Here is a 26,423-nt window from a genome sequence, read left to right as displayed (position 1 = left end):
TTTTAGGATCTATGGCATTATAAAAATGCTAAGTTTTATTATTAAGAGATCAGGGCTCTGCAGACCTCCAGTCTCTGTGTGAGGATGGAGATGATTTTTTTTTCAAATCTTGTTCCACTCTGTGTGAGATTTAAAAGAGTAAACAGCTGCAGTGTCCAGCAGGGTGATTAAGTTGTGGGGCAATGCAATTCTTCTATAAAAAGGATTTGACCTGGATGTGGTTAGATGAGTATGTACACATACATTTTGGTACAACTGGATAGTATGGGAGTTGGCTAGAACATACCAACTCTGAGACAAAGGGAGTTATGGGCCAAGTGGACTAGAAAAATGGAACTGAAAGAGGGTCAAAGGGTAAAAGATTATCACAAATATGTATAAATATCCATGGATGTGAATAGTATCTTAATTTCTATAATCTTGGTGAAATCTTAGGGAAAGTCTACAATTAAAATGCTTCAGCTGCGTTGCTGTAGCACGTCAGTGAAGATGCTACTATGCTGACAGGAGAGCTTCACCTCCACAAGAAGCAGTAGCTATGTCAATGGGAGAAACCCTCCATAGCACTGTCTACATGGGAGGTTAGGTCGGCATAACTGTGTCGTTCAGGGGTGTGGATTTTTCACAACCCAGAGCAACATAGTCATACTGATATAAGTTTGTAGTGTAGACCTGGCATTAGACCAGGGCTTCCCAAACTTGGTTCACGGCTTGTTCATGGTACGGCCATGGTGGGCCGTGAGACACTTTGTTTACCTGAGCGTCCGCAGGTACGGCCACTCACAGCTCCCAGTAGCTGCAGTTTGCTGTTCCTGGCCAATGGGAGCTGCAGGAAGTGGTGGCCCAGCCTGTGTCGCTTCCCAGAGCTCCCATTGGCTGGGAACAGTGAACCACAGCCACTGGGAGCTGCGAGCGGCCGTACCTGTGGGCGCTCAGGTAAACAAAGCATCTCACGGCCCACCAGGGGCTCACCCTGAACAAGCTGTGAACCAAGTTTGGGAACCCCTGCATTAGAATCTAGTTGTCTGCCAGCCCTAATTTAGAAACCTCAGCAGAAGAAGCCAGCTTCTTGTGGCTCTTCTTAAGATAATTCATCTTTACAGTATTCTATCAAAGATACAAAGTGGACACTATTAAAAGGTTTTATTTTCTGTGTTTACTAGTAGATATTACTGGTCCTGGTGGTACAGGAAATACCTGCTCATACTAATCATATTTTACATGATTTTAAAAAAAGAAACGTTTTAACTACATTCACCTGTAACAGGAGAAAAAAATAATTCATTCATGAATATCAGGGTTTTTTCATTCATAATTTACCATTATCCCTGGGAATTGTTGAATCCCACAGCCATTCAAAACCCATCTAGTGACGAAGGGGGTCTTTGCAGAAAGAAATATTATGATATGCAATCTATATGTTATGCTCAATCTACAAGCTCTGATGCCATAACAAAAATTTTATTTTGCCTCATTCTCAGAAGGAATGATTTTACATACGCACATATACTTATCTTCAGTGTAACAGTACATTTACATGCTGTCTTCAAATGGACTTTTGCACATACAATCGTACATGTCCACTTTTGAAATCAAAACTTTTTTAATAGCCTTGGTTGTGCAGATTTCTGTGGGCATCTAGCTATTCTCCTGGCTATTTTAAAAAATCTAGCCTCAAGTGATTTTTTTGCTATATGACATGATTCAAACACAGCTTTATATTTGCCTTTATTAGTGAACTGCTTTACCAAGGAAAATTATAATACTTGGCCTGTATTGGGATAACAATGTTCTGTGTACACTTTTCTCACCCACAGTTGTTGAAAAAGAAAGGAACTTCCACATTTCTTCAGAGACTGGAACGAGGGGGCCCACTCACTATGGCCACACAGCTCAGGGTTAGTAAATGTTTGCTAGACAAAGATTTATATGAGAGTTTTAAGCACAGAATGAAACTGTACAGATTACAAGGACAAGCAGAAGTATGATTTGCCTGAGTTACCAATTTGTGCATTCAGGTCAAGCCTTTTAAGAAAATGATGTGAAATACATTCTTTTAAAAAGGTAGATATATCTTATATTATGCAACTCTTTCACTTCTGACAAATGACTGTTTGAAAATCTGTTGGGTTTTATTTCTCTCCACAGAAATCACTCTCAGATATTATTGGGAAGCTTCAGAACTGCACACCTCATTCTGTTCATTGTATCAAACCCAATAACTCTAAGCTTCCAGACTCTTTTGATAATTTTTACGTGTCTGCTCAGCTGCAGTATATTGGTGTCCTAGAAATGGTGAAAATCATACGGCATGGTTATCCAGTACGCCTCTCTTTCACTGACTTCTTGTCAAGGTAAATTCTTTTGAGTTTGATAAAAGCTTTTTATTACCTACAGCACAGTGCCTTCTGTCATATTGTATAAGTGTTTACACTGTTATTTTGTTGATGAGCCTTTCAGATTTTCTTTAGAGAAAAAATTACTTGAGCTGGCATAGAGCACAGTTCTTTAAATTGAAGGAATCATGCACATGATGCATAAATAAATCTTATTTATGAACTATTTCTTGATCAAATATGCAAATGATTGAACTTTAGTAGCATCAATATATAGCGTAAACCATTAGCATAATATCACCATGTAATTTTTGTTTTAAATTGGTTTAGAACAGGAAATGCTCACATCACTTTCATCATCATTTTCTAGTTTGTTATTGGGCTCTTGTGAGATCTAGTATTCATATCTCAAGTACTGATTTATTTTGGTGCTTAGTCTGGTGAGGGGTTACATGTGTTTATACCATAAATCCACATTTCACTGCTGCCATCAGGAAAAAAAGGGAATATTTGAAAAGGTGTGGCAAAGGGGAGGAAAGCAGAAATGTACCACCACTTTGGGGGCCAAACCATCACTTTTCTTCTTCCCTTTTAACCACTGCTTTTTGTATGTTTCTGTTATATTTTCACAAACATCTTTTAATACTGCAGCAAAATTAAACTCAATGTTGTCTGATCAAAAGAAATACAAGAAAAGAAATTTGACATTTTCATATATTTAGGTATATTATTTTTTACTCAGAGAAGGGAGTACACTTAAAATACTTATTTTGAAATGATTATTTTGATTACAGTAACTGCTAGTTTGATGATACTCTGCAAGCTCACCAAACAGGAGAAAAACAGCCCAACACTATTCTCCTGCAGAAAGGTGCTGCCTGCTAACCTCAGTGCTACCAACCTGCTGTGTGGGATGTGGGGAACTGTGGGGAGGGAGCCCCTACTCTCAATTGAGTGCATGGAGTGCATGTCACAGGACCATTCTTAATCCTCTTTGCATGCTTTGCTCTGTCACCATCTGGCCAATTGTATTTAGATTTTATTTTTTGGAAATTGGAGGAGGAACATAAGCTCCTTAGATCAGACCTTGGTTTTCATTTACCTTGCTAAGGTGTTGTGACGAAGTGGGAATGTTCTTAATGTTTTCTCTGAATACTATGTGGGTGCCTCAGTTTCCCCTATGCAGTTCTTAAGTATCTAGGTGGTGTGATAAGGGTGTGTGATTGTTGCAGAGCCCTAAAGGGCCAGTGTGATGGTGAGTGCACAGAGAATGACCGACACCCTGTCTCCTGGCAACTGATGGCCTGGGCCCCTCCCCTGCAAAGGTACCAACTGAAGGTGTTGGAGAACAAAGAGATCAGGTGGCCTCCTGGCCTGGGAAAGAGAAAGAGGCCAGAGGAGGGAATGGAGAGAGTTTGTTTGGAGCTGGCTGGGGAAATGGAGGGGGGCCCAGATGGGGTTCTGGCCATCCTGGCCCCAAGATGGACCTGACGTAGGGATCCTGTTCTCTGTACCTACAAGCTCTGGTTTGGACTGTGTTTGTGTCATCTAATAAACCTTCTGTTTTACTAGCTGGCTGAGAGTTATGTCTGACTGTGGAATTGGGGTGCAAGGCCCACTGGCTTCCCCAGGAGCTCCGCCTGTATGGACTCGCTGTGGGAAGCGCACAGTGTGAGAAGGGGATGCTGAATGCTCTGAGGTCAGACCCAGGAAGGTTTAAGCTATGTAAGCTTCTTGCCCCGGAGACAGTATGCTCACAAAGAGGAGGTATGCTCCCCCAGAGTCCTGACTTGCTTCGTATGGAGTAGTTCCAGAGCATTGCCCGGTGACTCCGTGACAAGTGTCATGTGTATTTGTCATCATTTGCACTTGTACCAAATCACCATTGTAACATCCTCAGTATCCATGGGTAAGGCTGTGATTTAGTCATGGAGGCCATGGAAGTCACGGATTCTGTGACTTTCAAAGACCTCTGTGATTTCAGCCAGTGCCGGCTGAGAGCTGCAGGGTCCCCTGCCGCCTGCGGAGGCAGGAAGCTGGGGGGTACCCCTGCAGCACCTGACCACTGTGAATGGCAGGGAGAACTCCACAACTCCCCAACACCGCTCCTGGCCACCACAGGTCACAGGGGGAATTGGACGCTCCCAGCTGCTGTGGGCAGCAGGCGGGACCCAGAGGCAAAGGGAATCCCTGCTGCTCCCAGCCGCCGCTGTGGTATGGTGAATCCCCAGAGCTCCCGACCACGGCAGGTGGCAAGGAGGATCCCCACTGCTCCCAGCCACTGTGGGTGGCAAGAGGGACCCCAGCCACTCCCAGCCACTGTGGAGGGCAGGGGGAATCCCCAGAGCTCCCGACCATGGCAGGTGGCAGGGGGGATCCTTGGAACTCCAAGCTGCTGCAGGTGGCAGGGGGGACCCTGGCAGCTCCCAGCGACAGCGGGAGGTGGGGAAGATCCCCAGAGCTCTGGGCCTCCGCAGGAGGCAGAGGACAGCCCTGCAGCTTGGAGCTGCCAGCAGAGGGGGACCCTGTAGCTCCCAGTCCCTCCCACCCCACTACCCCCAGGCTACCCATTTCGTCACGGGTATTTTTAGTAAAAGTCAAGGACAGGTCACAGGCTTCCATGATATTTTCATTATTGCCAATGACCTGTCTGTGACTTTTACTAAAAAGATCTATGACAAAAACTTACCCTTATACAGGTTACTGTATACAGGAATGTTGCTTCCTGAGCAATGATACTTTAATCAGTAATACTATTACTTTTTTGGCTTAATCACTTCAGCTTCTGGAATATAGAATTAAAAGTTAACAGTTGCTCAATAAACTAGTCAATCACCAAGGATCACTGACCTGGACTGAAATCTTCTGGAAGTTCTGGTTAAGTTGAAGTAGTGCCAGTTACTGTCAATGAATATGTAATAAATACTACAAATAGATACTATTAAATGCTGTGAAAACAGCACGGGTATAGCTGTCAAATGATAAATATGATTACTGTGGGATTTGCCAACTCTTGCTGCAGTAGTTCTGCTGAACGTGCCTGCAGTGTTGGCTCAATTTGTAAAGCTTATCAAGCAGCATACAATAAAACAGAAGTGCCTACAATTTATTTAAAACTTTTAAAAAATTATATTCACAACTTCTGCTTTGACCTCTTAAGAATTTGCACATCTTGGGCACATCTCAAAAAAGTTATACTGGCATTAGAAAAGGTTCAGAGAAGGGCAACTAAAATGATTAGGGGTTTGGAACGGGTCCCATATGAGGAGAGATTAAAGAGGCTAGGACTTTTCAGCTTGGAAAAGAGGAGACTAAGTGGGGATATGACAGAGGTATATAAAATCATGAGTGATGTGGAGAAAATGAATAAGGAAAAGTTAAAGAACTAGGGGCCACCAAATGAAATTAATGGGCAGCAGGTTTAAAACAAATAAAAAGAAGTTCTTCTCCACACAGTGCACAGCCCACTTGTGGAACTCCTTGCCTGAGGAGGTTGTGAAGGCTAGGACTATACCAGGGTTTAAAAGAGAACTGGATAAATTCATGGAGGTTAAGTCCAATAATGGCTATTAGCCAGGCTGGGTAAAGAATGGTTTCCCTAGTCTCTGTTTGTCAGAGGGTGGTGATGGACGGCAGAAGAGAGATCACTTGATCATTAGGTTCACTCCCTCTGGGGCACCTGGCATTGGCCACTGTCGGTAGACAGGATACTGGGCTGGATGGACCTTTGGTCTGACCCAGTATGGCCATTCTTATGTTTTTAGATTTTGAAATCCTAGCCTCCCTTTTTATGCCTGCACTTTGCATACACAATCAATGTCATACAGACATCAAAGTACCTGATTTGTAAGCAAAAATCTGATATGTGGAAGAAATCGATAATCTTTTCACGAATGTATTTTTCTGCTGGAAAGAAAACAAATAGCAACAGAAGTAAAAAAGAGACTGTGTTCACGCAGCCCTCCCAAACCATTGTACTTTCTAGTTTTTGTGTTAACAATCACAATGTACCATACAACCTATGGACAGATGATGTCCAACCAGACTTTCACTGGGAACTGAGTAACAGACTTGATGTTTGTTGGCGTCATATGCAACTGCAAAACATGCATAATATCCAAGAACCAATAGTGTAGAATCACAGGGACAAAAAGCTTTGAGGCACTGGAAGAGTCCAGTCATATTAGCAGCACTTCCTCGGCCCTAAGCTCTCTGTATCAATTAATGAAATGGAAGCTGGCTGAGCTTCATGTCATTCACCTCACTTGGTGCTCAAGACAAACCTGTAAAAGCCATTTGGGGTATAAATGTTTTAAAATAGTGATAATGTGTAAGGACCCATCCAAAGTAATGAGCCAACGTTATGTTTCTTTCTCATTGAGGCAGAAGGATAGAGCTGTTAAAGTATGTTCAAGTAGGGTGAGGCAGTAACGTGTTCCTGTTTTCTTGTTCATTATTTGAAACAAGTTTATTATGGCCCCATCTTTCCCAAATTATTTTCTAAAATGACATTTTGCATCTTGGATTAGAAACTAACAAAATTAAGGCTAAAAGAGAACCTCCCTGCCCCAGGTACAAATTTTATGGGACACTTTTGTAGCCTAATACAACCCTAGAGGAGCACCCCCTTGAGTTTCTTTTACGGGACCCAAACTTTGAGTCCCATGTGTTCTTGACTTGCTGGGCCTGGGCAGAGTTTAGGTACTGTCTCTGGCTCTGGGCCTCTCACACTCCATGTCCAGACCCAATGTCTGACAGCCCTCTTGGCAGTAGGGACCTCACAGTCTAGGCCCTGAAACTAGTGACAGTTCCCTCAAGCCTCCCCAGCAGCTGCTGCATGATGAGACAGTTCACTGAGACTGTAGAATCTATAGTTTACTGTTCCCCTCCATGGAACTACATGACAGCCTAGGCAAGTAAAGGAATTTTCAATCACACATCCACTTTGCTGACAGAGAAAAAAGAGATATGCAAATCTATAGAAGAAGACCAAGCACACAAACTATAAAAATCATAGATATGTAGGACTGGAAGGGACCTTGATAGGTCATCTAGTCCAGTCCCTGAGGCAGGAATAAGTATTATCTAGACTACCCCGAGAGATGTTTGTCTCACCTATTCCTAAAAACCTCCAATGACAGAGATTCCACAACCATTCTAGATAATTTTGTGCTTAATTACCCTGAGAGTTAGAAAGTTTTTTCTAATGTCTAATCTAAATCTCCTTTGCTGCAATTTAAGTCCATTATTTCTAATCCTGTCCTCAGTGATTAAGGACAACAATTTATCACCCTCCTCTTTATAACAATGTTTTATGTGCTTGGAGACTGTTATCATGTCCCCCCTCGGTCTTCTCATGTCCTGACTAAACAAACCCAGGTTTTTTCAATCTTTCCTCACTGGTCATATTTTCTAGACCTTTAATCATCTTTCTTGCTCTTCTCTGGACTTTCTCCAGTTTGTCCACATCTTTCCTAGAGTGTGGTGCCTAGAACTGGACACAATACTACAGTTGACACCTTATCTGTGCTGAGTAGAGCGGAAGAATTACATCCTGTGTCTTGCTTACAACACTCCTACCAATACATCCCAGAACAATGTTTGCTTTTTTTTGCAACAATATTACATTGTTGACTCATATGTAGCTTGTGATCCACTATTACCCTCAGGTTCTTTTCTGTAGTATTCCATCCTAGGCAGTCATTTCTAATTTTGTATTTCTGCAATTGATTATTGCTTCCTAAGTGTAGTACTTTGCATTTGTCCTTCTTGAACTTCATCCTGCTTATTTCAGACCATTTCTTCAGTTTGTCAAGTTCATTTTGAATTCTAATCCCGGACAACAAAGTGCTTGCAACCCCTCCTATTATCTGCAAACTTTACAAGTGTTCTCTGAATGCCATTATGCACATCATGATATTGAATAGAACTGGATCCAAGGCAGATCCCTGCAGGACCCCACTCATTATGCCCTTCCAGCCTGATGTGAGCCCTTGATAACTACTCTCTGAGTATGGTTTTCCTAACAGTTATGCACTGACCTTGTAGGTTAGTCTAGGCTATATTTCCTTACTTTGTTTATGACAAGGTCATGTGAGACAGTATCAAATGCCTTACTGAAGTCAAGGTATATCACATCTATTGCTTTCCCTCACCCCCCATCCACAATGCTTGTTACCCCATCAAAGAAGGATATTAGGTTGGTTTGATGTGAATTGTTCTTGACAAATCCATGTTGACTGCTACTTATCACATTATCTTCTAGCTGCTTACAAACTGATGGTTTGTTATTTGTTCCATTATCTTTCTGGGTGCCAAAGTTAAGAAATCTCTGCCTCTGTTTCTTCATTACTCCAAGAGTCCTTTGGGATTTGGTCAGTGTCTTTTCACAGTTCCAGAGTTCTCCTCTTCCTCCTACCCATTCTTGACTATTTCTGCTTCTGGTCTCTTTACTCAAAAATAGCCTGTGGGACAGTCTCCCTTTTATAAAATTGCAGTCCCCTTTTTCAAGAGACTACCCTTAGGTGATCTTAGTTGGGAAGAATCAGTTCTTCAAATAGGCTGCGTGGGTGAATGCCCTCAGTTCCTTCTCTAAGCCTGGGGCAGAGCTTATCATGTCCACATTGTACCTGGGCTGCTTGCTGACTTAGATCTAACTTAGTTTATTTTAGGTTAGCTAGATAGTTAGTAGTAGTAGTTATTTAGCTACTGGTTATTTAAGAGACTGTTTTATGTCTTTTGGGGAAATCTTGTCTGTGAGAGGCGTGGCTGGTTCAATAGGGTTTAAATGTCACCTCTTGTGTAAAGAAGCTATCCTAGTCAGCAACAGATACCCATCTATGTGCATTTGCTGCCCAGGAAGTTGCATGTCTCACAGAAGTGTAACTTCTAATTAGCCCTCAAATCCAGGGCACAGAAGAACTGGGAAATCAAGGTACAGCTGTTAATGATAGAGTGCTCCCTTCGCCCTACATCAGAGTCAGGTCAGAAGAACCTCCCTGTATATCCATCTCCAAGGTTCTCCAGCACCTCTTCAACCTCGGTGAACATTCTCCTACAAAGAAGACTTCCTCTAAAGGGAAATACTTCCTCAGAAACTTCCTCTAAAGATCTTAAGAAAAGGCACTCTTACTACCTTCTGAAAAATCCACCTCAAAAAGACCTCACTCTCCAACCAGGTCAGTGGCCTCAGAGACTTTATCCTCGAGGCTCAGTACAGTAGAGGCAAAGGGCTCCTCCGGTACCAATAAGTCATGAAAATCCCATAGCTCTTCTAAGAGTAAGCATAGCACTGAGAAGACTCCAGTACCATCTTGCGGAGATGGTATGAGCAAACATAAAAGACCGATACTATTGGACTTAACCATTTTCCCAGTACCTCACTGAGCTGTTTGGTACTGTGTAAGACTAGCCTTCATCTATGTCAGCACTCAAAATCCTCAGGACTGTCCTGCAGGGACAAACATACTGGGCTACCAGTACCGCGACTTAACTCCACTCAGTACCACAAGACTTTAGGTACCTAAAGAACTTATTGGTGACTGCTGAACCACAATCTCCATTGCTCGCAGGTACCAACTCTATCAGTAATGAGAACCACTCAGTCTCCGGACACTTATACACTCCTGGTACCGTCACCTCCCCTTTCGGTTTGAACTTCCCCATTAGAGGCAAAAAGAGAATGGTGATGGAGACCTACCTTCAGTATTATCAATATCTGTCCAGTATTCTTCTGTGTACCCATGCAGAAACCTCCTTTCTCAAAGAGACATGGAATATGTGTGGGAACCTCATCAGTCTTGGTGGGAGCAAACCTGGATGCCATCCCCTCCCCCATATGGTCCTCAATGGCTATATTGGGATCCATGGGCAGCGTATTGCTGACAGTTCTCCAGGGCCCCACCCTTCTCTCATTGGGATGACAGGGGCATTCAAGTTTCTTCTCTTCAGCAACAGGAGGAAATGTTCAAGGATCAGGAGGATAGGGCAGACAAAGAAGATACTCCTCAAACAACAATCTTGTCCTTATCACCTGATGAGGTAGTAATGCCTCCTCTTCCATCTATGGCTGGTGATCTTTGGCAGTTTCAAAACCTTATTAAAGGGTGGCGGACTTCCTACAGAAGCCTCTTGAGGAGATGAAAGAATCTCAACATAAACTGTTGGATATTCTTCACTCTGTGACACCTTCCAGAGTTGCCCTTCCTATCAGTGAGGCTCTGCTGGAACCTGCGAAAACCATTTGACAAACCTGGCTACAGTAACATCTACAAGTAAGAGAACTGATAAAAAGTATTATGTTCCCACCAAGGACTTGGAGTTCCTCTTTTCTCACCCTATTTTCTCACCCAAACAATAGTGGTACAAGTCCACCCTGTATGACAGAGACTAGAAGGGACGTTCTGGGGAGAAACTCTTACTTATCGGTCTCTCTACAATTCCTCATTGCAAATTACCCGGTGCTGATGGCCAAATAAAACTTTGCAAATTGTGCAGAATATGTTTCCTTTATTCAGCACCTTTCTCCAGACCAAATGGAACTATTTCAAGCTACCATTACTGAGGGGCAATTCATAGCCAGAATATCTCTTCTGGCAGCTCTTGGTGCTGCACATATCTGCACAGGGCATCCTGGTTTTCCAGAATATGTAGAGGATCTCCTGTTTGATGGACTGAAGTTGTTTGCATAGAATAGCACAATGGCTTGCACTTTTGTGACAGAACATGTGAGATTATGCCTTCGCTGGTTCTAGGGGTGATTCAGATCAGTTTACTCACCAAAAAGGCACGACCTAGACAAACAGGTGTCAGTTCCTTAACAGGAAAAACACTCTCTCTAGACTGTTGAAAGGCTCATCACAATGTAGGAGAGGGTGCTCCCTTCCTCCAACCAACACCTATGATAACTCTTGTGAGGCAAACTTGCAGCCAGCCCAGTGCTGCTCACTTAGCTGCCATGACTGCTACTGACCAACTCCAGCCCTTCATCCACCTCCTGACCCCCAGACCCTCGGACTGACTCCAACCTGGCTCCAACCCTTGGCCTGCATCTGGACTCCGACTACAATATTGATTTGGTTTATCTACAGATTTGGATAATCCTGCTTCAACTTTGGCCCGCATCTGGACTCTGATTATGATACTTATGGGCTTGCCTATGAATTCTGACTCGGTTCTGACCCAAGGTCTGTTCCCAAACCCCAGTTTCAGCACAGCTCCTAGCCTGTTCCTGATCCTCTGTTTGACTTCGACCACCTCTCCAACCACTAGACCTGACTGCCTGGAACCAGAGCCTAACAACTATACCCATGGATGAATCTTTGTTAGGATGGAGGGTGCACCTTGGTTCTCTCATGGTACAGGGCAGATGGTCATCCCAAGAAATCATCCTCCATATGAACCTGTTGGAGCGTAGAGAGGTCAGAAATGCCTGTCTCCATTTTCTGCCTTTCATCAGACACAGGTCTACCAAAGTCATGAGAGACAACGTGCCCTGCATATTCTATATCAATTGGCAGGGGAGGAGCAAGATCCCTCTCCCTCTGAGCTGAAGCAATTATAGTATGGAACTGGTGCATAAGACATTGCATAGGAATCTCAGCAATGTATCTCCTGGGCAGGTACAATGTCACAGACAATGCTTTCAGCAGGTGTTTTTTCCAAGACTACAAATGGGAGTTGGATTCCCATGTTCTTCTCAGCATATTTCAGACTTGGGGGTTTCTGGAAGTGGATCTCTCCACCCCAGCTATGAACAAAAAAGGCCATCTATTCTGTTCAAAGGGGGATCTAGGTCACAATTCCTTGGGGGATGCCTTCCTCCACACTTGGATGAAGATGCTGTTTTATGTGTGTTTCCCCCAGCACCTTTCATTCTCAGAATGGTACACAAAATCAGACAGGATAAGTCCAGAGTTATCCTAATAGCACCGACATGTTCGAGGCAGATGTGGTTTCCCTACCTGCTTCACCTAGCTCTTTGTCCAGTGTTGAATCTTCCAATCACTGCTCAGCTCCTCTCCCAGAATGACAGTCATCCCAATCTGAGCATTCGCTATCTCAAGGCGTGGCTCCTTGATGGTTCATGGGGTTAGAGTCAACCTGTTCTGCAAAGGTACAACAGATATTACTAAATAGTAGGAAAGATTCTACCAGAAATACCTGCAAAAGTGGAGAAGATTTTGTCACTGGTTGGAGCTTCAGAAAGCTGATTATTAAAAAAAAAAAATTCAAGAGGAGTTAACATTTTGATTATTTCATTCTTAAGGACAATTTAAAAAGATGACAAAACTAATCAGTTCTTATTACAAATATTGTGATGAGGATAAAATATCACAATAATAGGTTCTTATGATAATCATGGCAATAGGTAGAGGGGAATACATGCAATGACTATTTTAATTACAGTGTGATGTTTTTAATCTGACTGCAATTTTGAAGTTCCCCGTAGAAGTCATACTTCACTGAACTTAAAATCTGCAGTTCTGTTCAGGTTCATCCACAGCCCTCATTGCTGTGGTATCTGATCACCTTCCAGAAGAGCAGTCAGGGATCTGACTGTTAATCTCTCACAAACAGTTCTTTCTTTTTTCCTCTCTCCTTTTCCTCAGAAAGAAATTATGAGAGTATTTTTTAAACTATATATTGAGAGTGCAAAAAGTGGAGAAGCTAGCTTTGTGTTAGCAGGAAATGTTGATCTAAATATACCCCAAACTTTCTATGAAGAAAGGAAACTGCAGAACAGTCTGCAGACACTAATGAACAGGTTAGGCAGGACATTAGTAAGAATTATGTAGTAAGTACAGCTACAAAGTGACAGGTGATCAGATTGGCTGGCCTATTTTAGCCCTAGTGTATAACACTAAAACATAACTCTGCTCATAGACTAGTGCCTGAGATGCCATTAATCCTTATGAGAGAAACTGGTGTAAATTGGCATTGTTCCATTCAAGAAAATGAAGTTACACCAAGTCTAGATTTGGCCTATTATGTAATATGGTGTGACAGATTTAGAAACTGAATTGGTGGTTCTCATTAGTGTTGATATTAGAATCATTTTTGTTTGACAAAATAAAGTAAGCATTCTTCTCTTGAAATATACCTTCCATGTACATTTTTTCATGAGATCAGTGTTGAGTCAGCAGAAAAGATAGAGCAAGTCAAAAATGTTGAAACTGTCATTTTGAGGACACTGCAAATACAAATTAAAAATGTGACAAAGACAAATTTACCTCGACTCTGGATGCCATGTGCAAAGCTAAAACTGAGCGAGTTTGGAAGTGAAAGTATTTCTTTGTAACTAGACAAGGAAGTTTCAGGAAGCACCAAACTCTACCAAAATGCCTTCCTTAGTGAAAGGAGAAAACAATTTAGAGTTGGGAGGTCTCACAGAGAAGGTGCATATTGTCAATGTATAGTCATGGGATCACTGGGTACCAATGTACATTAAAGAGAAAAAAAACTCATACAGAGCAAACTGAGAAATAGAATAGAAATAGAAACTGAGAATACTCAGTTTTTCTGGGGAGAAAATCTCTAGCCCCTGGGACAGATCCAATGGAAGGCTATATTTATTTGATTTTGGCACAGTACTTGCATTAGTATGGCCCCAATCGTCAGCTTCACCCAAACTGTGCTTCTCGCAGGACTTGAATTGGTGGCAAAGTCGGCCGTATGCCATCTTTGTGCTTCCCCACCCAATCTGTGTGGCACCAGGAACCAGTTTGACTCTGGCATAATTAAGAGCAATCTTTGAGCTATTCTGAATTATCAGTGGCTTGTTAGAGCCCTCTAACTATTACCCAGACAGGAATCTCCACAACTGAGTGCACTCTGTTTTTCCTGATATGCCCCCACACTAGGATGTGAGATGGGAAGTAGTGGCGGATTTACACCACTCAAAAATTTGGTCAGGCCAAGGGAAATCCCTGGGTGCACTCCTTTGTGCCAATGGAGCAATGCCAAGAGACAGTAGCAGAGGTTGGTTTCTGGCCCTGTAACTCCTATGAGCACACTTAAAAAGTCAGTTAAACATACAATACTTGTTAGATTAAAATAACCTCAGGATCTGGTTTTTATCCTCTGGGAAGGCCTTTAATTTAGCTGTCTCCCACATTCTCTCTTACTCCTGTATAACCCCCCAAATTAAATAAATATGGTAACTAGGTGTATGCAACCCAAATAAATATTTTCCCAAAAGGCCTGAATATGGGCTCTTATTTTGTCTGCTTTGGTTTCATTATAAATATTTGTCACATCCCCAATCACAATGCTTGCAGGGAAGGAAGGAGTTGATGTGTGATGAGGGAGGTTCACATGCATAAATAGTGTAATCAGAAGACTATCATGTCATCAGATTACATTAAGGCTATGTCTACACTACAAAATTAAATCGATTTAAATTATATTGATGTACAGCCACTGGTGTAATTAAACTACTGTTGCATGTCCACACTATGCTCCTTGTAGCTATCCCACTGTGCAGCTGGCTGCAGGATGTTTTGAGAAAGTTTTGCAGGTGCCTCATGGGGGGCAGGTTCAGCATCACATGATACATGTTTCTCAATCCCATCATGCCATTGGCATCCTATTAGGTTTCCAGCCACTTTTCAACTGCCCTGGTAACCTGTGTTCTAGAGGTTTTTCTCCTTTTAAATACAATTTCTCTGAACACTTTAAAAAGTTAATTCCAGTTACAGAGTTATTAAGTGCCAACCTTGGTATCTCTGGACTGACATCCTGGCCCAATTCCCATATATCCACTAGAAATTGACTTTTCCATCTCTCAGGGTTAACCAAATATTTATTAAAGGAATAAATAACTTTTTGTTATCCTGCTGTATCCTTATAATTTTCACGCATTTTGTGCATGCATGAATTTTAAAACTCATGCTGTTTCCAAACAGGAGGACACAGCACAGCACAGCATTATAATAGGTGCTGTATGAATACCTAGATTAGAAAAAATAGATTTAAATTAGATTAGTTTACTAAGGCAAATGAATCAAAAGTTCTTCACTCATATCCCAAAAAGCTGCCCAAATTCTGTCAGAAACTAGCAACTAACAAAGTTAAAAGATTTCAGCCCCCTTATGTTTCTACCAAGATAATATGATTCTTAACTACCTCATAATTTGTGGGTAGCACATAATGACAAAGACAAAAGCACAGAGAATTATACATGGTAGTAAGACGCTTCTTTAAATGTCTGACATAGGAATAAACCTGTTAAAAGAAATTATTATTAGCCACTACTATCTATACAAATCTGTACACATTAAAATGCTTCTAAGCAAATTCCTGTTAAACAAATAAACCTCTTAAATTAATAAAAACACAGACCAGCTGAGAGAAAAAAACATTTTAAAGAAATAAATCCATTGTACATTAGTTTATGCAATACAAATATGTAAGACAACAGAATTACCTGGTTAAGGAGCAAATTTTGACAAGAATAGACTAATTTACTTAAATAACGTAGCTTTAAAAGAACAATTGTTCGGTCATTGATTAAGTCAATATATCTGTATTTCCCCGTGGCCAGAACAAAATACTCTGGTTTACTCCCAGCTTGACTGCTAGTACTTTCCCAACATGTGACTCGATACTACATACATATAACTGCAACCCTTTCCAAGGCCATTCCACTTCTTAGTCTCTCCTCCCCTTTCATGCCTCTCTGGCTTTTCTTTCCTGTCCCCTTAACACAAACAGATGATTGCTCTCTCCTACACCACCTCCTGAAGTTTCTGACATCCTGATAACCTCCACCAGAAGAAGCAGATATTAGTGGAGGCTGTCTAGGGCCTGATTCCCAGTCTGACTGAATGATAGGGATGTGAGTGAGACAGGTGCTGTTAGTGACAATTGAAAGTGAATATAGAAACCTGATACACATTTGAATGTGCAGGTTCCATTTACTTATAGGGACAGGACTCACTAGGCCTTACTCTTCTGTGTCTTACACCAGTTTAACTCCATCAATTTCAGCTGAATTACTCCTGTCATACACCAATGTAACCAAGAGCAGAATCTGGCTCATTGTTTGAACAGCGGTCTCAGGCAATGCCCAATGGAAAATACTGGGGTGTGTACAGACTGCATAAGCTATAAATACTCTTCTAGCTTTCACAGATAGAGTAATCTTAGTGAAGCTGGAATTTCAAGCATCCTTATCATGAAGGATAGGTCCATCAATGGCTATTAGCCATGATGGACAGGGATGGTGTCCCTAGCCTCAGTTTGCCAGAAGCTGGGAATGGGTGACAGGAGATGGATCACTTGATTACCTGTTCTGTTCATTCCCTCTGGGGCACCTGGCACTGGCCACTGTCGGTGGAAGGATACTGGGCTAGATGGACCTTTGGTCTGACCCACTAGAGCCTTTCTTATGTTCTTACAAACCCCCCTCCAATGTTATTGAAGTGCATAAAGAGAAGCCCCGTCTGGAGAGAGCTACAGATAGACTTCAAGAGGAGCCTTCTTTGCTCTCAGGGTCTCAGAAGGGCTTAAAAAGGATCTCATTGCCCTGAACTCCTTGTTACCTGAGCCACCAGTTGCATTGGAGAGATTATCAGCATTTCTGTGCTTATGAGCCAGTCAGCCTTGCAGCACTAGAAGCTGAGATACAAACCATTAGAGCAAAATGGACCAAGCAGTGGAGAACAATAAAAGCAGAGAAGAAAAGGGAACTCAGCCCAGACTGAACACAAGGCTCAATCCTAAGAAACAATATTTTCTGTCAAGGTCAAGGCCTCCCTCCCTCTCAGTGCTTTTGCTTTCTGCTTTTGATACACACACAATTCTAAGTAGTGCCTGCCTCAGCCTGCCAAATTGACTAGGCAGTGCTTACTCTGACAGCTACTGAGCTGCACGAGGCCTGTCCTGGCTGGGGAAATGTACATGGATGGTCAGAAAAGAGCTGATCAGAGGGACAGATAAGTATCAGGATGGCATAGTGTCTGCTCAGATCAAGCCCTGATTCTTCTGTGGCACAGTATAATAAATAACAACTGATAAAGGGCCAGATTGTGGTCCACTTACTCACATGGAGTAGTATCTATCTCCTCAAGTAGTCCAGTTGAAACCAGCGTGTTCACTCACAGAGTGAGGTGCTACTCAACAAGAGTCAGAGCTGCAGATTCTGGTCCTAAGTCAGGCCTGTCTTTTACCCATTGTGTGTTGTTATGAGGCAGCATACAGTAATGAAGGAGAGGGTTCCGTGCACAGTTTAGAATGAATACACAGTGTGTGCTTCTGGGTTCCTTGCATTCTTGAGAAATATAATTGTGGAGCAGAGAATAGTGTGGTAAGTCTCTTTACACACCACTTCACATCAGCTCCATACTATACAATATCAAGTCTAGTGGACTGACAGGAATCCTAAATTTGCTCTACATTCTGTGTATTCTGTGTAGTAATGCAGCATTCTGCTGCTTCTTCACTGATATGTCTCCTATGTGGGGTGTGCACATGCACCAGCGAGGGTAAGCTAAAGGAAAGATCCATGTATCTGTGGTTAAATCTCAATGTTTACAGAGCTACAGGTGAGTTTTTATGGAATAGGGCTGGTTGCAGGGTGGATTGATTTAAATAAAAGTGATTAAAATCATATTTAAATCCCCAAGTAGAAAGGCTAGATTTAAATCATGGATTTTAATCAACTTTTCCATTTGTACTTCAGTTATTTTCTAAAGAAAGGTGTATTCTTACAGGTGATATAACCATTAAAAATGTTGATTTACAACTAAATAGAGCCTTTACCCTAGACTTGGTACATTTTTTTCCTACCTAGGAGAGTACACTATAACTATATCATTTATTTAAACCATTAATATTTTCAGATTCTTATTAATTGCACATTTTAGCATGTTAGAAAATGGTCCATGATATTGTTTATTTACTAGATAATTAACTTGTTGCTCATGATTTGTGTCAAGCTGCATTAGGATGGTAACTGGAATTTAATTAAACACACAAAACAGCATAAAACATTATTTTTATTAAACAAAACCATCTTAAATGTTCTGGATACATAAATTTCTCTTATCAAAATATTTCACATTTACAACTAAATGACTTATTAAATGGAGGGATTAATTGAATTCAGTGAATTAATTGATTATTTCAGGTCAGGCTCAGAAAATTTTCAAATATGCCTAAGTGAAAGCAACTTGAGCGTAAATTCCTACTTGTCTAAGTCTGAAAATGAGACAGTTTCCCAAATTACTTAGGCTGTCAAACTTTTTAAAATTAGTAGATTTCATCCCCTTTTTATTGATAGACTGGAAGAGAAAGACAAGTTTCCTGCTTTTTCAACTTCCAATCGATTTCTCAAAACTGAAGGAATTAGTCTAAATGAAGAAAATGTTCTTCCTGTACCTGCAGAAGATGCTACTGCTGTGAAAAGTTAGTTTTGCACTTCAACAAACACTGAAAGCAACAAAGGTGATGTCGTGGTGGGGGTGTGCTATAGACTAGTGGTTCTCAAACTAGGGCCGCCGCTTGTTCAGGGAAAGCCCCTGGCGGGCCAGGCCAGTTTGTTTACCTGCTGCGTCCGCAGGTTCAGCCGATCACTGCTCCAGGCCAATGGGGGCTGCAGGAAGTGGCATGGGCCAAGGGACGTGCTGGCCACCCTTCCTGCAGCCCCATTGGCCTGGAGCAGCGAACCACAGCCAGTGGGCGCTGCGATCAGCTGAACCTGCAGACGCAGCAGGTAAAAAAACTGGCCCGGCCCGCCAGGGGCTTTCCCGGAACAAGCGGCAACCCTAGTTTGTGAACCACTGCTATAGACCACCAGATCAGAAGGATGAGGTAGACAAAATCATGGAGCAGGTCCTCAAGGAATCCATTTTGAAGCACTTGAAAGAGAGAAAAGTGATCAGGAACAGTCAACATGGATTCACCAAGGGCAAATCATGTCTGACCAACCTGATTGCCTTCTATGATGAGATAACTGGCTCTGTGAATATGGGGAAAGTGGTGGATGTGATATATCTTGACTTTAGCATAGTTTTTGATATGGTCTCCCACAGTACTTTTTCCAGCAAGTTAAAGAAGTATGAATTGGATGAATGGACTATAAGGTGGATAGAAAGCTGGCTAGATTGTCAGGCTTAATGGGTAGTGATCAATGGCTCGATGTCTAGTTGGCAGCCAGTATCAAGCAGAGTACTCCAGGGGTCTGTCCTGGGGCCAGTTTTGTTCAACATCTTTATTAATGATCTGGATGATGGGACGAATTGCATCAGCAAGTTCGCAGATGACACTAAGTTGGGGGGAGAGGTTGATATGCTGGAGCATAGGGATAGGGTTCAGAGTGACCTAGACAAATTGGAGGATTGGGCCAAAAGAAATCTGATAAGGTTCAACAAGGACAAATGCAGAGTCCTGCACTTAGGAAGGAAGAATCCCATGTACTGCTACAGGCTGGGGGCCGACTGGCTAAGCAGTAGTTCTGCAGAGAAGGACCTTGGGATTACAATGGACAAAAAGCTGGATATGAGTCAGCAGTGTGCCCTTATTGCCAAGAAGGCCAATGGTATATTGGGCTGTATTAGTAGGAGCATTGCCAGCAGATCAAGGGAAGTGATTATTCCTCTCTATTCGGCACTGGTGAGGCCACACCTGGAGTATTGCGTCCAGTTTTGGTCCCCGTACTACAGAAGGGATGTGAACAAATTGGAGAGAGTCAGGCGGAGGGCAACAAAAATGATTAGGGGGCTGGGACACATGACTTATGAGGAGAGACTGAGGGAACTGGGGTTATTTAGTCTGCGGAAGAGAAGAGTGAGGGGGGATTTGATAGCTGCTTTCAACTACCTGAAGGGGGGTTCCAAAGACGCTGGAGCTAGGCTGTTCTCAGTGGTGGCAGATGACAGAACAAGAAGCAATGGTCTCAAGCTGCAGTGTTGGAGGTCTAGGTTGGATATTAGGAAAAACTATTTCACTAGGATGGTGGTGAAGCACTGAAATGGGTTACCTAGAGTATGTCTATACTACCCACCAGATCGGCAGGCAGTGATCAATCCAGCGGGGGTCGATTTATCGCATCTAGTCTAGATGCGATAAATCGACCCCCGAGCGCTCTCCTGTCGACTCCTGTACTCCACCGCCGTGAGAGGTGCAGGCAGAGTCGATGGGGGAGCAGCAGCAGTCGACTCAGCACAATGACGACACCACAGTATGTAGGTCTAAGTACATCGACTTCAGCTACGTTATTAACATAGCGGAAGTTGTGTAACTTAGATCGACACTCCCCTGCCCCCCAATGTAGACCAGGCCCTAGGGAGGTGGTAGAATCTCCATCCTTAGAGGTTTTTAAGACCCAGGTTGACAAAGCCTTGGCTGGGGTGATTTAGTTGGTGTTGGTCCTGCTTTGAGCAGGGGGTTGGACTAGATGACCTCCTGAGGTCCTCCTGATTTTATGTGTCATTTTTGCCAATCTCTTTAATAAATATAATAATTTATATTGCATTATCAAGATGAAATGGGAATGTCAGCTTTAAGTAAAAGGACCGTGAAAGTATTGTAATGCAAATTTTTAGCAGATGTTATGAATTCATTTTTATTTGCAAAGCTGAATTGACTAATCCCAAGAGCTGAAAATATAATTTAGAATTCCATTTATTATTCTGCTGCCACATTGTCTGAGATTAGGAAACCCTTGCTTAATTACATGAAGTGCATGAATAGATGCTCTAGTATTAAGACACACTTCTTAGTTATTTTTTCTTTCCAGAGATTGAAATTCAGATGTCTTGTGATGGTTGCTGATGGTGAAGCCTAATATAAAATTATAAAAATTAGAGATGGAAAAGGCCATGAGCTCACTCCTACACCAGTGCATGATTATTTTATTGTGTAATTATTTGCTATATTTTTTACTTTTCATCCAGTTTAGATTAAAATGTCCCAAGTGACTATTTCCCTTGGAAGACTATTTCAGTCTAGTCAGTTTCATAGGCCCCTGAGCTCCTTGTGGATTCAGGAATGGACAAGGGTCCAAGGGTCCAATGCAAGACAAGGGTCATAGATGGGAAGTTTGTTCTGCCAGATTCGGCCAATTGAAGCCCCACTGGCACATCCCTTGGCCCATGCTGCTTCCTGCAGCCCCCATTGCCCTGAAACGACGAACTGCGGTCAGTGGGAGCTGTGACTGGCCGAACCTGCAGATGATGCAGGTAAACAAACTGGCCCGGCCCACCAGCAGATTTCCCTGACAGGTGCATGCCAAAGGTTGCTGATCCCTGGCCTAGCACCACTACCAAAGGTATCTCCCTTCAAAGCTTTATTACATTGTCATTTGTTATTACTCTTTGTTTCCAGTCTATTGGGCAGATTGCAATTCATGTACGTGTATGCATCTCCAAAACAAATTAACTATTTCTTTAAGTTTTCATGAAACAGTCTCAAAACAAAATGTATTTCATCACTTGTATTCCCTTCATCTAATATTTTTGTAATTCTATCAAAAACCAATCAAACAAAAGAACAATAACAAAGCAATTGAGTTTACCTGGTATGATTTGTTCTTTTTGAATTCATGATGCTTTTTTCTCATAGAACTATTAAGCCCCAAGATCTTTATTTCTTTCTTTTAATTTATTTAAATATTTATTCTATCAATATAATTAGGGATTTATGTTAGATTTACTAGAAACTAATTGGCAGAATAATTGTTCTTTCCTTTTCTGGGAAATTGGTATACTACATTTGCATTTTCTACCCCAGTTCTCCATAAATTTTCAAAAATTAGATGGTTAATTCCTTTAACATCCTTGGATGAATAACATCAGGACCCAGTGATTTTTTTTATTTATATGATTAAACTTCACGAAGGTTCCCTCCTGTTTCTTATTGGGAGCTATTTTTACAAGATCTCTATTACCTCCTGATTTTTCCAAACATCTTTTCTATACTTTTCCTTTAAAAGGACAGGTCTAGCAAAGAGATTCTCTTCACAGTAGAAAAGTCACTGAGAAATGCCAGGTAGTCCATGATAGGCTTTCCAATACAAATCCTATCTGGCCCTCCCATCTTTCAAAATAAATTAATAAACAAATAAACAAGACTCCCGAGGTCTGAGTGCACATTGAAAAGTTTTACAAACAAAGACCATATCTTGCTCATGTCTGACAGAAAAATAGTATGTTGACTGTGAAGAATGTGCTAGTTAAACAAACAAACTAAAGAAGTAATCCAGACGTGATACAGCAATCTACTGCCATCCACTGATTTAATGAATAGGAAACTTTATTAGATCTGCAAGCTGCCAGACACCTTTAGAATAAAGTGGAGTGTATACAGGGATAGGCCCCTCCTCCTTCTGAGTGCCTTATTACCATTGGCCAGCCAGAGAGATGCAATCCCACTGGATCTTTCTTCCCACAACCATTCAACCACCTAATGCCTTGGTGAGAATAATCTTGGAATATGCTAGGGATTCAGTTTAAGAATTAGGATTCATAGAGATGTGGCATTGTTTATACAATCATAGCCAAATAGAAGACTGGTTTAATTGGAGATGCTTGCAAGGTAAGTTTGGCAGGCTGCTGTCAACCAAGCCTGCATGGAGAGAGCATACAAGAATGTGATCCATAAGGTTGCCAGAGTCTTTATGAAAACCAGTGGTTTGGTGATGAAGAACAGGGACATATGGTACAATAGGCCTGAGTTTTTCCGGGACGATGGAGTGACTTGTCAGGTGCTAGGGCAGACTTTGGCTTCAGAACATAAAGCATTGTATTAGGTAGGGTTTAGATTAAGTAAGCATGAGATACCAGGCCATGTTGGGTGGGGATGCAAGCAAACTATTCACTGGCACCTCCGGTGTCCAGAGTGGATAAAAGGCTGATGGGCTAGCAACCAGAAAATACAAGACATGGGATTTTGCTGGTGGATCTCAGGTCTCGGGCCAAAAAGAAGACGTGTTGCTCTGGCAGATCAGAATCTTTGATAACTTCTGTTCCTTGGTGGGGGTGGGGGGGGGAGATGAGAGGATTCAGCAGAGCAAGCTGAATCCTTGGCGTAGGCAGTGGGGACTCTACCCTCAGTTATGGGATATATGATCGATGCCTTGTAAATCCCACACTGGACCCATCTAAATGTCTAGTGTAGAGAGATAGGGCAGATAGTGCCCCCTCCAATATTAAATTTTACTGACATTGCAGTCTGATGCTTAAAATCCATCCCTGCATCTGTCCTCAGTCACTTGGATGTCCAGATCAATACTAGCTGTGGGAGAAAGAGTGTACCCAGGGAAGGGAGCGCTGGAATTCAGCAATGCAGCGCTACCTGCTTTTCTTGTTTTATGATGGTAATTCATTCTTTTTAAACTATTAAATGTAAACATGAGAAACACATTCATTTTGATTGTTTTTCTGCAATGATTTATCTTTTGAATAGAAGCAATAGAACAATGCCATGCTAAATTGGCAAACAGAATATATTAAAACAAAAAAGAAGAGAGAATGAAATGGCAGCTTGAAGAATTAGAGTGGCATCTTTGTTCTCCTCCCAATCCCCCCACAACTGTTTGGTTATTTAAAAATACATCAGTTAACTTAGTTACCACGTAGCAACTGCATGCCATGCTGGAGTTTCCTTATTTAAATCACCACAAGGAAATGATCTAGACTAGAGAATTGCTTTGAAGCAAGATTTTTTTTTATATAATTGAAACCTTGGGATTGTATTAACATGTGTGGCTATAAGAGAGAAAATTGACAACTTCATCACTTCAGTTCTAACCTTAGCTCTAAAACAGAAGGAAGTGGTGGGGAAAGTGGCACAAAGAATTGTTCTTTTGTAGAAGACTTTTAAATGTTCGTGGACATAGCTCAAGCAAGTCTAATCAGTGTGTTTAAGCTCTTGAGCTGGGATTCCTCATTTTTATGCCCCATGTGCTCCATTTTGTGTGTTTTTTCTGTTGCAGTGTAAGGGCCAGATTCTGCCACTCTTGCTCCTGTTGACTGGTACTTATTCCATAAGTGGTGCCATTGAAAGCAAGTCTGTGAAGACTTCAAATGAGTGAAGACTTACTGTGTGTAGAGCTACAATTACAGACACAGTCTGTGTGCGAGTTCTATGTAAATAGAATAGTGTGTTGCTTTTGAGAATATTACTTTAGATTACTGTGCTGTAACATACATCCAGAGGAATATTCCATCCCAAGATTATCATCATTTTGGATCTTGTCAATTGTGCACTTAGGGGGAAGTGAGGGAGAAAACGATAAGATGATGTGTTTATCTGTGAAGAGCTTAGTGGAATGAGTTCCCCGTATTTACAAGCTTCCTGAAACTGCTGTAACAGTGTCAAGCCTCCATAACAAACAAACAAAACCACTGCCTGCAAGGAAGAGCTCTGTTCACAAATAATAGCAAAAGCGGTATGAGGACTCCGGGGACTGAGAGGAGTTGCAATAATCCCAGAGTACCATGGATGGTGGCTGCTCTCTGGTCTGGACTGATCAGCTTGCTTTGCAAGGAACAAAACACTTTGCTCATTCTTTGTGCTTGGGAATCATGGAGCTGTGCACTCAGGGGGCACAGAGCTAAACCCACTGATAAAACAAACATATATTTAGGGAAATCCCATCCAGATTCGATGGGGGCAAGTGGGAGGTGGGGGAGAGGGTGTTGGAGATAAAGAGAGTAACTCTGCTACCAATGGTCTAACCAATGGGTTACCAATGGAAAAATATCAGGAAGGGTCATGGTGCCTCCAACTGAAGAGAACTCTTATCTCCTAATTACCTTTTTAGTGGTGGCTGGTTTTGATCCAGTGGATCCCTTAAATTTGTCTGGGTGATAGCTTTGTTTTGGAGCCATCAAAGAGATGCCACCCAGCCCTTTTAAAAGATTTTTTCCTTGGCTGGCTGAATATCCTTCCTCCTCTTCCCCAAGTTAGGATGTCAGAGGAGCACTGAGCATGCTCATGAGGTCCCTCAAGGTCATTCTCCCAAGCCTGATGGCTGTATGGTATGTTAATCAGTTGGGTCAAGTATGTGTGTCTGCATAAGGCTGGACTCAGGCTGCTGTTATGGGGGAAGACCTTCCTGTGTACTGGGAATAACCGCTGTGACTGCAGAGGCTTCCCAGGTTATATTTCCACAGAGTCAAAGTCTGGATAGGTTTTGATGTTTCCGAGTAAATTAAATTGCATCCGTATATAAACCTGTGCCATCAATTCAATATTTGTGCAGTATTATCAGCTATTCTATAATGAGTGTGACAAAATAAAATATGATTTTCTGCTGTCCAGGAGGAAATAAAAACACTTGCCTTTAGAGGATACCAAGTTAACTACAATATGTATTAGACAATAATGTGACCTGCAGTTCACAATAGGAGAGACAAGATTTGGGGAGGTAATATCTTTTATTAAACCAACTTGTGTTGGTGAGAGAGACAGGCTTACTTACCAACAAAATTTGGTCCAATAAAAGATATTACCTCTCACACCTTGTCTCCCTCTAATATCCTGGGACCAACACCGATACAACTACACTGCATTCAGAATGGGAGGCATCTGATATGTAAATGATATGTGTTGTCCTTTTACATTTTGACACAAAATATTTTCTTTACATGTGCTTAACAAGGTACTATACCACATGTAAAATCAAGCTAATTCAGTTTGCTATCTCTAAATAAAAACTTCATAGACTGAGAATCATTTGAAAATAGGTACTTTTGACAATTTTTTGGATGAACTAAACACATTGAGCTCCTTGAGTCTCTGACTATAAGTCATGTTTTTCAAAACCTCAAATTGTTGAAAAAATGTACTAATTTGAGATTGGTAGAAAACCCAGCCACTTTTTAACCATGTCACTTCCAAATGAATTCTTACTAAATATCCATCTTTTAATGTGAGATTTGCTGGAAAAATATTTTCCCCTCCCAGGACCTGATCCAAAGCATACTGAAATTAATCAGATTTTTTTCCACTGCAGTAGGTTTTAGATGAAACTCCAAAAGAACATGCAAGAAGTAAATGCTACTTTTAGCATCCAACATCATTACTGGGAGCTGATAAGAGGGTACATTCAGCAGTTTAAAACTTGTATACATAGACAGTGCT

At 41.7% G+C, this 26,423-nt stretch overlaps 1 protein-coding gene across 1 annotated transcript in view; it reads left to right on the top strand.

Moving 5' to 3' along the window:
- MYO16 (myosin XVI) overlaps positions 1 to 26,423 on the top strand; it is a 459,803-nt gene that overhangs the window by 349,137 nt on the left and 84,243 nt on the right. Inside the window, exons 27-28 of the mRNA XM_045008050.1 lie at positions 1,818 to 1,898; positions 2,149 to 2,354. Coding sequence (XP_044863985.1) covers positions 1,818 to 1,898; positions 2,149 to 2,354 — 287 coding nt within the window. The remainder of the gene's footprint in view (positions 1 to 1,817; positions 1,899 to 2,148; positions 2,355 to 26,423) is intronic.

Source organism: Mauremys mutica, chromosome 1, assembly GCF_020497125.1.
Source record: "Mauremys mutica isolate MM-2020 ecotype Southern chromosome 1, ASM2049712v1, whole genome shotgun sequence".
Taxonomy (NCBI): domain Eukaryota; kingdom Metazoa; phylum Chordata; order Testudines; family Geoemydidae; genus Mauremys; species Mauremys mutica.
This window is presented reverse-complemented; position numbering and strand designations above follow the sequence as displayed.